Source organism: Musca domestica, unplaced genomic scaffold (genome assembly GCF_030504385.1).
Source record: "Musca domestica strain aabys unplaced genomic scaffold, Musca_domestica.polishedcontigs.V.1.1 16, whole genome shotgun sequence".
Classification (NCBI taxonomy): domain Eukaryota; kingdom Metazoa; phylum Arthropoda; class Insecta; order Diptera; family Muscidae; genus Musca; species Musca domestica.
Genome location: NW_026712219.1, coordinates 5,871,953 through 5,885,490, shown reverse-complemented (window position 1 = coordinate 5,885,490; position 13,538 = coordinate 5,871,953). Strand labels below are relative to the sequence as shown.

Here is a 13,538-nt window from a genome sequence, read left to right as displayed (position 1 = left end):
TAAAATACCGAATATAGCCGTTATATTGGGGTCTATACGACGTGGATCTACGTAGGCATTGTTTGTCATAAGCCATTAACATACTGAATTTCGAAACTTGAAATAAACGGTGAATGATGTAGCTGAAATCCTCAAAATATCGTATATAGGGAGGTACCGTTATATCGGAGATTTGCGAAGACCTGGACCAGCATAGACAATTTTCAGTCATAGGCTGTAGCATCCATTACGAACTTCAAATACGACATCTCAAACAATTGCGGTGGGGCCTATACGAAGACCTGGAACTGCAAAGACAATTTTCTGTCACAGACTGTAGTTCCCATTACAAACTTCAAATACCAAATATGAAACAATTCCGGTGAATAATGTTGCTAAAATTATCAAAATACCGAATATAGGGAGGTACCGTTATATGGGGGTTATACGAAGACGTGGACCTGCTCCGATAATTTTCTATCTTAGGCTGAAGTATCCATTTCGAACTTCAAATACCAAATTTGAAACAATTCCGGTGAATAATGACGCTAAACTCATCAAAATACCGAATATTGGGAGTTACCGTTATATGGGGACTATACGAAGACGTGGATCTGCACAGACAATTTTCTGCCATAGGCTGTAGTTCCTATTAGGAACTTAAAATCCCAATTTTGAAACAATTGCGGTGAATAATGTCGCAAAAATCACAGAAATACCGAATATCGGGAGGTATCGTTATTTGTTAGCTATATGAAAACGTGGACCTACATGGCCCATTTACGAACTTAACCTGGCTACAGGCAAAATAAACATTTGTGCAAAATTTTAGCCTTCTATCTCAATTCGTTCGAAATATAGCGTGATTACAACAGACGAACAGAGTTAAAATTTTACGTTGATCAAGAATATATATATACTTTGTTGGGTCTAAGATCATTATTTCGATGAGTTACAAACGGAATGACAAAGTTAATATACCCTCCATAGTATGGTGGAGGGTATAAAAATTAGATCTCAAATGAAGATATGATGTGTCGGTCCAATACTTCTGCAACCCAGAATGGGACGAAGCATATCCAAACAAAACATATCAAGATAGAGAATTTAATTTCATCTTATGCAAAGGGTTTTGATAAAGTTTGTTCTTGTGTAACCCTCGAATGACGTTTTATTTTAAGTCTGTCTTTAAGGTCAAAAGCAACGAAGTATCAACTGAAAAGTCTTGCCAAAATCTTGCCATCTGCTCTTATAATGAATTTAATATTTGTCCTAGCTGAATCAGAATTCAGTCATTCCATAATCAAGTCTTATATAATTTATTTGGATAATATTTTCAGCTCTGTTTTCGATTATATTCTTTTTTGGCTTTAATATCCTCTAAATTTCTTATCATCTGTACGCCCATGCTTGAGGAAGAACTACAAAATAAACATTTGAGAATGAAGGGTCATTAATTAAAAATTGTAATCGTATGATTGTCTGAGACTATCTTGGTGGTAACTCTCTCAAACTCTCACAAAATCCAAAATTATACAAATATGATATATGGGTCCAATCCAAAAGGATGAAGATAAATAAACGAGTAGAGCGCTGAAGGTATATACATTTCTTCTTCCTGAACTTCTTCTTCTTCTTCTTTTGGACTTTGATTTAATTTTGAATTCTGGGCGCTCAAACTCTATTATTGTTCCTTATTCTAAGAATTTCTGTATTTTTAACACTTTGTGACATTTTCTCTTTGAGTTAATATCAAAATCCTTTGAGGTTGGACCGAACCATTAAGGGGGTTAAATACGCATTATTATCTCTATGACACAATATTGAGACTATTTGTCTTCTCGAGCATCATCCTCAATCTTAGTCAACTGAATTTTCAGTATACAGTAAAAAATTAGACAAACTTTGGAATTACCTTGGGAATTTTGTTAGAATTCATTGGAAAATATTAAGGAATGAAGCAAAATAAATTAAAGAATAATGAGGAAATCATTTATCTCTTTCCTTCTACCAAATAAATATGAAGAGTTTTCACTGTTTTCATATTACATGTCACACTTTCTTTTAATATTTTTTATTTGGCCTTATACTACTAAACTAATATTACTAACCACAGTTCCGTAAATTAAATCTGTTTTCTATGCCATCCACAATGAATATCGTAAAAGAACATATTTTCCAAAAAGTTCATATTTTGCCAAAGGAAGGATGTGTTTTGAATAGATGTTAAAACTTGCACACACAAACTCTTTTCAATATCCGCAACAAAACCCTTCAATAGCACACTTTTTATGCAAAAATAATTAAAAACGATTATTTTTATTACAAAAAAATTCTTTACCAAGAGTCTTTCATAATCTCCACTTACCATAATCAAATAGGGGAAACCATAAGCAAATCCGATTAAACTCTTTGGTTAAGAAAATTAATAACATTAAATATGACACATAATAAATCTTATTATCATTTTCAATGGAACTCAATTTTCTTTCTAATATCTTCTATTTTTTTTTTTAGAACCCAACTTTGTTGGCTCCTATGACATTGACGATTATGTGTATTTCTTTTTCCGCGAAACCGCTGTCGAGTACATCAATTGCGGCAAGGCTGTGTATTCGCGCATTGCCCGTGTCTGCAAAAAGGATGTGGGTGGCAAGAGTATTCTGGCCCACAATTGGGCTACCTACTTAAAGGCTCGCTTGAATTGCAGTATTTCCGGTGAATTCCCCTTCTATTTCAATGAGATTCAATCGGTGTATCAGCTGCCAAATGATAAGACACGTTTCTATGCAACATTTACCACAAGTACAAATGGTCTAATCGGTTCGGCGGTGTGCAGTTTCCACATCAACGAGGTGAAAGCAGCGTTCGATGGTAAGTTTTGTATTTTTTTTTTTTTTTTGGTTTTATTGATTATGTATGTGATAAATAAAATGTAAGTGTGGTTGGAATAAAAATCGGATAATATCGTGACATATAAAAGAAGTTGCTAAATTCGTCTGTCTTTTTTGTATTGCCTTGTATGTCGGGGCTACAATGTCCGTCCCTCTGTCTGTCTGTCTGCTGACTACGGCGCACGATAACTGTCGAAGGCAGTATCCGATTTGGCCTAAACATGGTACATCGTAATATTATTATAAAACTTAGATCGTGTTCGGAGATGGACAATATCGGCCTACTCCTTCTGGTACCTCCCCCACAAAAATCGAAATTTTCAAAAAATTTATTGTCTGGACAGAAGGAGGAACGATAATACAATTTTGCTCAAACTTTGCAAATGCTAATGTTTGCATCAGTGATAGGTCAGTTGCGAAAATAGGCAATATCGGTTCACTCCATCACGTAGCACCCCCACAAAGGGCCAAAATCCTAAATAGTTACAACTCTTCTAAAATGTGATGTAAGAGTCAGATTGTCTTCCAATTTCAAACATCACAATATTTTTATTTACCTATGGTTTGGTGTGAATATCGTATATATCCGGTTCACTCCTTCTGGTTCCTCCCCCACAAAGGGACAAAATATTAACATCCGATTCCATTGAGACTTGGCACATTTCAATGCTTACATCAACGCAAGATCTGCTATAAATATGGTAGAGATCGGACCACTCCTTCTGGAACCTCCCCCACATATGGTCAAACTTTTGAAGAACCAAAACGATTTTAAAATCCGAAATAATCATTCGGTTCTCTTCATATTACACACATTTCATTTTTTCTACTAACACTTGATCTGCTGTGAAGATGGAATATATCGGCATACTTCTTCTGGTACCTCCCCCACAAAGGGTCAAAATTTTGAGTATCCATGAAACTCATAAAACGCGAAATTACCAACCGATTCCATTCAGGTTTGGCACATTTCAATACTTACATCAACACACGATCTGCTATAAATATGATAGAGATTGGACCATTCTTTCTGGAATCTCCCCCACATAGGGTCAGAATTGGAATATATCGGCATACTTCTTCTGGTACCTCCCCCACAAAGGGTCAAAATTTTGAGTATCCATGAAACTCATAAAACGCGAAATTACCAACCGATTCCATTCAGGTTTGGCACATTTCAATACTTACATCAACACACGATCTGCTATAAATATGGTAGAGATTGAACCATTCCTTCTGGAACCTCCGCCACATAGCGTCATAGTTTAGAAGATCCAAAACGATTATAAAATCATCCGGTTCTCTTCATATTACATACATTTCATTATTTCTACTAACACAAGATCTGCTGTAAAGAATATATCGGCCAACTACTTCTGATACCTCCCCCCACAAAACGTAAACATTTTGGATATCCATGAAACTCATAAAACGCGAAATTACCAACCGATTCCATTCAGACTTGGCACATCTTAATATTTCCATCAACACAAGACCTGTTATAGAGATGGTGGAGATCGGACCATTCCTCTTGGAAACTCCCCCACAAAGGGTCAAAGTTTTGAATAACTGAAACGATTATAAAATCCGAAATAAGCATCCGGTTCTCTTCATATTTCACAACATCCCATTACTTCTACTAACACAAGATCTGCTGTGAAGATATATTATATCGGTCTCACAAAGGTTCAAAATTTTGAATTAAATCGAATGTTAATATCGCGTTATATCAGCTTCATGATGAAACGCGATATTAACATCAGATCCATTCAGACTTGGTACATCACAATATTTCCATCAACGCAAGGTCTGTTATAAAACTGATAGAAATCGGACCATTCCTTTTATTACCTCCTGCACATAGGGTTCAAGATTTGTAAAACAAAAGGCTCAAATAAAGCGACATCAGCATCAACTCTTTTCAAATTTCACACAAAAAAAAAACATTTTTGCTAACACAAGATCTATTGTGAAGATGATGTATATCTGGGAACCCCTTCTGCTATCTCAACCACAAAGGGTTACAATTTTCATAACTTGCGAAACAATTCAGCGATTCTTTACAACAAAATATTTCTCTTAACTTGAAACCTGAGACGAAAATGGAATTTATGATTTCGCATAGAATTCGAAATAAATATTCGATTAATTTGTTATTTTGTCCATACCTTTAATTTCATCTGTATTAAATGAAGTATGGAAATGGAGTACTTCTGTCAACTATATCTGATATCTCACAAACATTTCAACATTTTCTAAAAAATATCACATATATTATACAAAGTAAAGAAAGTAACCAATGTAGCCCAAAACTGGCTGGTCGCAATATTTATATCATAATTATTTAGGACCGATAGGAAATGGGCAATATTAGCCCATACATCTGTCGGCAAAACCAACTGATACTCTTTAACTTGTTAAGTGTTTATAAAATTTAGATTTCGGTTTTAAATACAACCATTCTACTTCGAGGTTGAATAAAATGCTATTCGTTGTTCTTGTTGTTGCCATTTTAAAACACAATCGACAAGATTTGCTAAACATCTTGCCAACATTGAATTAAGTGTTTTGTGATGTTGCCGTGGTGGCTTTAATCCGCTTGTGTGTCATGACAAGGCAGAGAGAGAGAGAGAGAGAGAGAGAGAGAGAGAGAAAGAGAACATTCGACTCTTAATACAGCAGCTACAATAGATTTGTTTGGATGATTGCTTTAAGTGTCTTGGTTGCGGTTTAAGGTAATTGATACAATGGACCAAACTCAACCCCCCCCCCCCCCCCCCTCCCTCAACACTTGAGTTGCTCACAATTTTCTATGACTCGGTAAGGTGGTAGTGAAATGTTAACAAAGTCTATTTCTTTTGCAGTGTATAATTTCTTGGTATTGTTGAGTGAGGTTTTTTGTATTTCATACTTTACTCAAAATGTTCCACGGGGGATTTCTGACATGGCAACCCCAAACAGAATTTCAGAAAACTCCGGCTAAAAGGAAATTTTTAGCAATAACACTACAATTGTTCTGGGATTACCGAATTGTAAAATTTTGGTGAAAAAAACAATTGTTTTGCAGCATTTGTGTTTACTTCGTATTTTGTCATTATTGTTGTTTTTTTTCCATTTTCTTACGGTTTTTGTTTTCTTCTTTTTCTATTCTATATTCTAGGTAAATTCAAAGAACAATCTAATTCAAATTCTGCTTGGTTGCCGGTGTTGAATGCACGTGTCCCCGAACCTCGCCCCGGTACGTGTGTCAATGATACCGCAAATTTACCCGATGCCGTTTTAAATTTCATTCGCTCACACCCTTTGATGGATAAGGCTGTGAATCATGAGCACAGCAATCCGGTCTATTATAAACGTGATTTGGTCTTCACAAAATTGGTGGTGGATAAGTAAGTATTACAAAGATGTAAGGTTACTATTTTATTTTTATAAAAATCTGACACAAATTTATATAAATTTTTAAATTACAATATTTTTCTTTTAATATTTAAAATCAAATTCATATTTTTATACAACTAGAGTTTCAATTATTGGGATATACTTCGAAATAAGTCATTCGTAGTCAGAAACGAAATACCTATCACAAGATGCTTTTAAAGGTCACTTCTCAAAGAGTTTGTGGTTTTAATAGAAAATATGTTTTTATTTTTTAATTTTTAAGGAAGTTAAGTTAGGGAAGATAAATTTAAGGAAGTTAAATTTTTAAGTTTTACTGGAGACTATATTCAATTGAAGACCTCCATGACTTCTATAACCAGCGGAAGTCCTCTCGGTATTCTTATGACCACAGCAAATGAAAGGTTTCAATACCAATAGCATAGCTCTAGGTTTTCTATAACCAACAGAAAACCTTCATTTATTTTTTAGCCAAAAATAAACCTCCTATTCTTCTATAAAAACATTTGAGTTTTTATAACCATTTAAAGGCTTCCAGGTCTTTTAAAACATCCAAGTCCAGGTATTTTGTTGTAGATAGAGGACCTTAAGGTATTCTATAACAAAAAAATGGACAGATCTTCTATATCTTATGTAGCCAAAAGAAGACATCCAAGTTCAACTACCAGTCTAAAGAAGACTTTTATGCCTCCATACGCCTCCAGGTATTTTATAGTCAAATGAAGAAGAACTCCAGGTCTTCTTTTGCCAATAGTTAAGAATTTTCTGACCATAGAAGACTTTTTGAAGGTATATAGGAGTTCTACTTAAAACATTCTACTTCCCCTTTCTTCTTTTTGTATAAAACCTTTAAAATGTATTTTAGTCTTATCAAACCATTTAACCATTTTTATTTCATTAAAACCTTACTATAGAAGCTCCTTTCAGCATATATGTTCATAGAAATACTTTTGTAATAATATGTGTCTATGAAAGATACCTTGAATGTTCTTCGCTTTCGGGAGGCACTCCGCATTCGGATGACTTCAGAAGGCTCCTGGTATTTAGAACCACTTATTGAAATCCTTCTGTCTTTAGAATCCCCTTTTAAGGATAGGATGAATCTAATTACACATAACTCAAAAAAAAAATGTTTTTGAGAAAAATTCATTTCGAAGGACTCTTTTAAATAATTAGTGGTCTGAAGAACTCATTCCCAACTAGAGGATATTTTTTTAACCGAAGACTGCTTCTCCCAAAGAGAGTGAGCATTTTGTGTGCTTACTTTGCGCTTAAGGAATCTTCTGGAATTCCTTGAGACTCTTTATCCAAGAAAGAATGATTTTAGTTAAAAAGAAGTTGTAAATAAACCCTTTCCTAAAAACAGGTGTTTCGGTGAACCCTTTTTTATAATTCGTTCTCAAATAAAAGGAAGAACCTTCTCACAAAGACAGGGTACGTTTAAGGACTTTTTTTATCAATATGTATTTCTTTCATTTTTAAAAAGGAACCCTTTTTATACCCTCCACCATAGTATGGAGGGTATATTAAGTTTGTCATTCCGTTTGTAACACATCGAAATATACATTTTCGACCCCACAAAGTATATATATTCTTCATCAGCATAAAATTCTATGTCGATTTAGCAATGTCCGTCCGTCTATCCGTCTGTGGAGAAGGAGCTTCCGAACGAAGTGAAGCAGGTTGTTTACTTAAATGTTTATTATTTTTGCAGGATTATTGGTATTGAAAATGGACCATGTAGGTCCACGTCTTCGTATAGCCCCCATATAACGATGCCTCCCGATATGCGGTATTTTGACGATTTTTGGAGCATTATTTACCGGAATTGTTTCAAAATTGGTATTCAAAGTTCGTAATAGATACTACGGCTCAAGAGAGAAAATGGACAATGTAGGTCCACGTCTTCGTATAGCCCCCACATAACTGTACCCCCAAATACTCGTTATTTTGATGATTTTAGCGACATTATTTACTAGAATTGTTTCCAATTTAGTATTTGAAGTTGGTAATAGATACTACAGCATAAAACAGAAAATGGACCATGTAGGTCCACGTCTTCGTATAGCCCCCATATAACGGTACTCGGTATTTTGATGAAGTTAGCGACATTATTTACTGCAATGTTTCCAATTTGGTATTTGAAGTTCGTAATGGATACTACATCCTGAGACAGAAAATGAGCCATGTAGGTCCACGTCTTCGTATAGCCCCCTTATAACGATACATCCCGATATTGGGTATTTTGATGATTTTAGAGAGATTATTTACAGGAACTATTTTAAATTAAGTATTTGAAGTTCGTAATGAAAACTGCAGCCTATGACAGAAAATTGTCTGTGCGGGTCCACGTATTCGTATAGCCCCCGTATAACGGTACCCCCCGATATTCGGTATTTAGATGATTTTAGCGCTATTATTTACCGGAATTGTTTCAAATTTCGCATTTGAAGTTCGTAATGGATACTACAGCCTTTAACAGAAAATTTTCTGTACAGGTCCACGTTTTGATTTGAGTTCGGCCCGTCCGAACTTGCAACTTTTTTACTTGTTCAACAATAAAGTTTTATTTTAAGACAACTTCCGAAAGAAAACTCTTTAAAACCATTTCTCAATAAAGTCTGTTTTGGATAACCTTTCCTGAAAAATTCCTCCTTAATAAAGAAAACTTTCATTCTAGGTCCGTTTCAAAACCAAAGGCAGCTTTGAAGAACCCTTTCTTAAAGATAAAGTCCTTTAGATATATTTTTCAGAAGAAATTTTGGTTTTTGCTTCCCTACTTTAATGACAGGATAAATGTACCCAAGGAAAGGTAGCTGTGAAAACCCTTTTTTCCGTTTATTTTTCAATAAAAAGATTATTTTAATGGTAATTTTTCAAAAAAGTTGGCTTGAAGACTCTCCCTCAAAAACGACTCTATTTAAAAAAAGTTTTATTTGCTTTTAAGTGAAGAAGGTTTTATGAACATTCTCAAGAGAATGGATCTTTGAGACTCCGTTCTAAAAACCTTTTTTTCAAAGACCATATAACCATTTAAAGATTTATTGCGATGACCCTGTTCAAAGAAAAGGTAATTTTAAAGGTTCCTTTTATTGTCCCGATTAGAAGGGTCGTTACTCAAAATGTCGTTATAAAATGATGATGTGTTTTTAGACACCCTTTCTCGAAAATATGAGCTTTTAAGAGCATTTCCTAATAGAAAGAGTGCTTTTGGCAGTCCATACTTAAAGAGAAGGTGCTTCTAAAAACCTTTTCTCAATGGGGTATTCTTAATGATCATTTCTCAAATAGACTTTTTTCTAAGACCCTATTTTACAAAGAAAGTACTTTTGATACTCTCCTTGATATTTGCGTACACTGTATCTTTTTCTTAAGGAAAATTTGATTTTAGAGATTCTCTCTCGAAGAAAAATTAGCCTATGACACCTTATTCAAAAAAGAATACTTTGAGAACTTCACCAAATAAAAGTTGGTTTTAGAAACACTTTGACAAAGAAGAAGCGAAGAATGGTTTGAGGAATCGTTTACTAAGAAAAAGTACTTTGGGTCTTTCAGAGTACTCTGTGTTAGTGAAAGTTGTGTGTTTTTATGAACATCGTCCTTAAGAAAAACCGTTTATTAGATATTTGGATAATATCCTTTGCTTTCGTCCTTTTCTTAAAGAGAGTAAAGATCTTTATAGGGCTTATCCTCAAAGCCCCAAAACTCTTTCCCCAGGAAAGGACTCTCCGGAAAAGTTAGGATGATTATCTTTAAGCACACTTTCTCAATGACACGAAATTCCAATAAAATGACTTTAAAGGAACCTATTCGCAAAGAAATGGTGCTTTTTAAAAATCTCTTCATAGTAATAATATGATTTATAGGACCCTAATGGGACACTTGCTATAGAAAGGAGTATTTTAAGAACGTGGTTTACGAAAAAGGGGTGCTTTGTAAACTCTTTTCAGTATTTCAAGATGATTTAGAAACTAAAATATTCCCTTTAAAGAAACTTCCACGATGTCATGGCATTTTCAATGAAATTACTTTCTCTGTTGATACACTTCAAAAAGTTCTTTCTATGGCATAAAGTAAGCTGTTTTTTTTTTTAAGTATGGTTTCTCAAAGAGGAGTGCTTTCAGGTTCCAAATCAAAAACGGGGTCTTTTATTGAATTTTCATTATTGTCAATTGACTTCGAACACTTAAGCCACCCCCTCTCTATAAAAATAAAACAGAAGCACAAAAAAAAACACATTCACAACAGATTACATTTTCAATTGTCACTCACTTGATGATGACCTCGAAAGATAGCTTCGATTTATTGAAAAAAATTAATTCCTTTTTTTTGTATTTAATTAAAAACAATTTACCCCGACCTAAAATTGAATTATTTCATTGGTGATGGATTACAATTATCGCAAATTACATTTACGTGTTTGTATGCCAGCGACAGCGTGTAAAGGTCACTGGAAAACATAAAACCAGAAACAAAAAAAAATAACGTCTGCAACAACAACAACAGCAACACATTAGAGTGCTGATGCAAGCGAAAATGCATTGCATCTGTGCACATCTGTAGGTTTATGTAAATTATTTTATTTAATATGCATACAAATTAATTAAAACATAATTGCAATTTCAATTAATAATAAACAGATAAATGAGCGGTGTTGGGGAGAAGCGCTCAAAAATCTCAATAACCTCTGCACAAAAGGGTTACTCGAGAGAGAGAGAGCATAGTTCAAACATTTGTTAGAAATAAATATTTATTTTATTATTTATTTGAAATTGAAATATAATGGTCCAACTGTAAAACCATTATGTGGTAAATTTTATTTAAGGTCCTAGTCTTTATTGGAGAACAAAAAAAAAAAAAAAACATCCTGTAACAAAAATATGGTTGTTGCAAAAAAGGGGGTTTAAACACGTTTCGCTTGCAACACGTTGTCAACGGCTGCATACTCGTTTATTAATCTGTTTTACGTTAACAACAATTTATAACTGCTCTCACACATATTATTACTATTGTTATTATTGATTGTTTTATTGTATCGATTTAAACCGCAATGAATTACTTTTTTTATTGGATTTTGTAGATTTTTAATTATTTTTTAATTAATTTTTAATTTCTCTCTGGTAGATTCAAATGTACATGCTGCCGATTATAAAGTTTTGTGTTGAGGGTCGGAGTTTTGTAGGGAATGGGAGATGCAATGCAAAAAAAAAAGACATTTGTAATTAAATTATGCTGCAGTCGTAAAATTTATGTTTTTTTCTCCTCTTTGCTATGTCACGGATACTGTCGTTATTTCACTTAATAAGCATTTTGAGGGTTTTTTATGATGGTGCAAAATGAATAGTTTGATGTGATATTTTTTTTTTCTTTTTTTTTTTTTTTTGCTAATACACAGCATATATTGTCCTATTAATGTCAAAGATGGAAGGTGATAATTAGATTAACAAGAGGAAATGTATATATTTTCTATTACCCTCAGGCAGAATTTATGAACTGCTTTATTGAGTTTTATTACGGTGGTTAGAAATGAAGATAATATCTACAATTCCGCTTTTTAAACCCTCCACCTTATGAAAACGTCACGTGTGACCAAAAGTAATAGTCAAAGTACCTAAAATTTAAAAGTACCATTATATGGGGCTGAACTTATACAGAATGTTGTCATTTCTAAGCCACTGGACCGAAAGCTGTTAAAATTATTCCAGTGACAGCTCATTTTCCAGCAAAAAAGTTATTCGTGATGGAATTCAGGCGTGATTTTTATATATTTGGCTGAAAAACCACAAGTGGCTGTCGTTAGAGCACTCCAGCATTTAAATGTGAATGAATCTTTTGTGTCTCATACCATTACTCGTTACCGTGATACTGATAGCATAGGTGGATGTCAAGGAAGTGGACGGAAGAAAACAGCAACATCAGCAGAAATGGTTCGAAAAGTAAAGAATCTACTTGATCGCAATGGCCGAAAAATGGCTCATGAGCTGAACATATCGCAATATTCCATTCGGCAAATATTTAAAAACTAACTCGAGGTTAAGCTCTTGAAATTCCACAAAGTGCAAGAACTAACACCACAACAGAAAGAAAATAGACTCAAAAGAGCTGAACTGTCGAATTTGGTTTTCTCCGATAAAAAAAAACATTCGTTGTCCAGCAGTTTGCAAACATACAAAATGATCGTGTTTACTTGCCAAAGATGTCAGCTGAAAATGTGCACCTTCGGTTGGCCACCAGAACCGAAGCGCCGGCCATTGTGATGGTGTGGGCCGCCATAACAGCCGATTGTCACTATCCGCTTGTATTAATCGACATCAGAACAAATGCCGAATATTATCGCGAAAATATTCTGGAAGGTGTAATAAAACCTTGGGCACGCAGACATGCCAACAGGACTCAGCACCATGGCATTCAGTATGCCCCAACCAAGATATGGCCAATAGCTTCATTTCCAGCGCACAATGGCCACCAAAATATCCGGATACCAATCCGTTAGACTATTGTGTCTGGAGTATTTTTGAAAGGAAGGTTGACACTAAAAAATACCAAAGTGTCGATTACTTCAAGCAAGCGCTTCAGCGGGAATGGCCCAAAATAAAATTTCACAAAATAATACAAAATCTATATTAACATCACAACTGGCATTTTTTATGCGATTTTTTAGATTTTATGCCAAGAGGGCATTCTGAATTGACAAATTTTGTCAAAATCGGTTCCGTCGTTCTTGAGATATAAGCATTCTAGCTAACATCCCCTTCCTTTGTATATACACATTGTGTATATTTCGCTATATATATCCGATATATTTACTATCGGCATCGACATAACGGTCAGAATTGACCCGTTCGTCTATTTGTGATTTCGTCGGGATTAAAAATATTCGCGGTTTAATGGAAAATTTGACTGTTATTTAACACAAATGTTATGGTCTATTTCACCCACTAAATATTACCCGATGATCATGAAAATTGGAAGACGGACGGACGGACATACATAGCTAGATCGACTCAGCTCGGCGAGATAGGAAGATCCATATACACTTTCCTATGTGGGAAATCAATATTTCGAGGTGTTACATAATTTTTGGCCCATTCAAACTTATAATACCCCCAACACATAGTGTTGTAGGGTATAAAAAAACAGTAAAGAAAGCCTTTAAGTCGTTTGGTGCACGTTTAAGACGTTTGGTGCACAATAAAAGGCAAATCGGACGATGATATATATGGGAGCTATATCTAAATATTGACCGATTATCTCCAATTTCAGTAAGGT

The 13,538-nt window shown here is 34.4% G+C and overlaps 1 protein-coding gene across 2 annotated transcripts in view; it reads left to right on the top strand.

The window, feature by feature from the left end:
• Positions 1-13,538, top strand: part of LOC101898415 (semaphorin-2A) — a 172,867-nt gene that overhangs the window by 144,374 nt on the left and 14,955 nt on the right. For both annotated transcript variants that reach the window (XM_020034693.2, XM_059120024.1), the window contains exons 9-10: positions 2,497-2,853; positions 6,034-6,262. In XM_020034693.2, the coding sequence (XP_019890252.1) occupies positions 2,497-2,853; positions 6,034-6,262 (586 nt within the window). The remainder of the gene's footprint in view (positions 1-2,496; positions 2,854-6,033; positions 6,263-13,538) is intronic.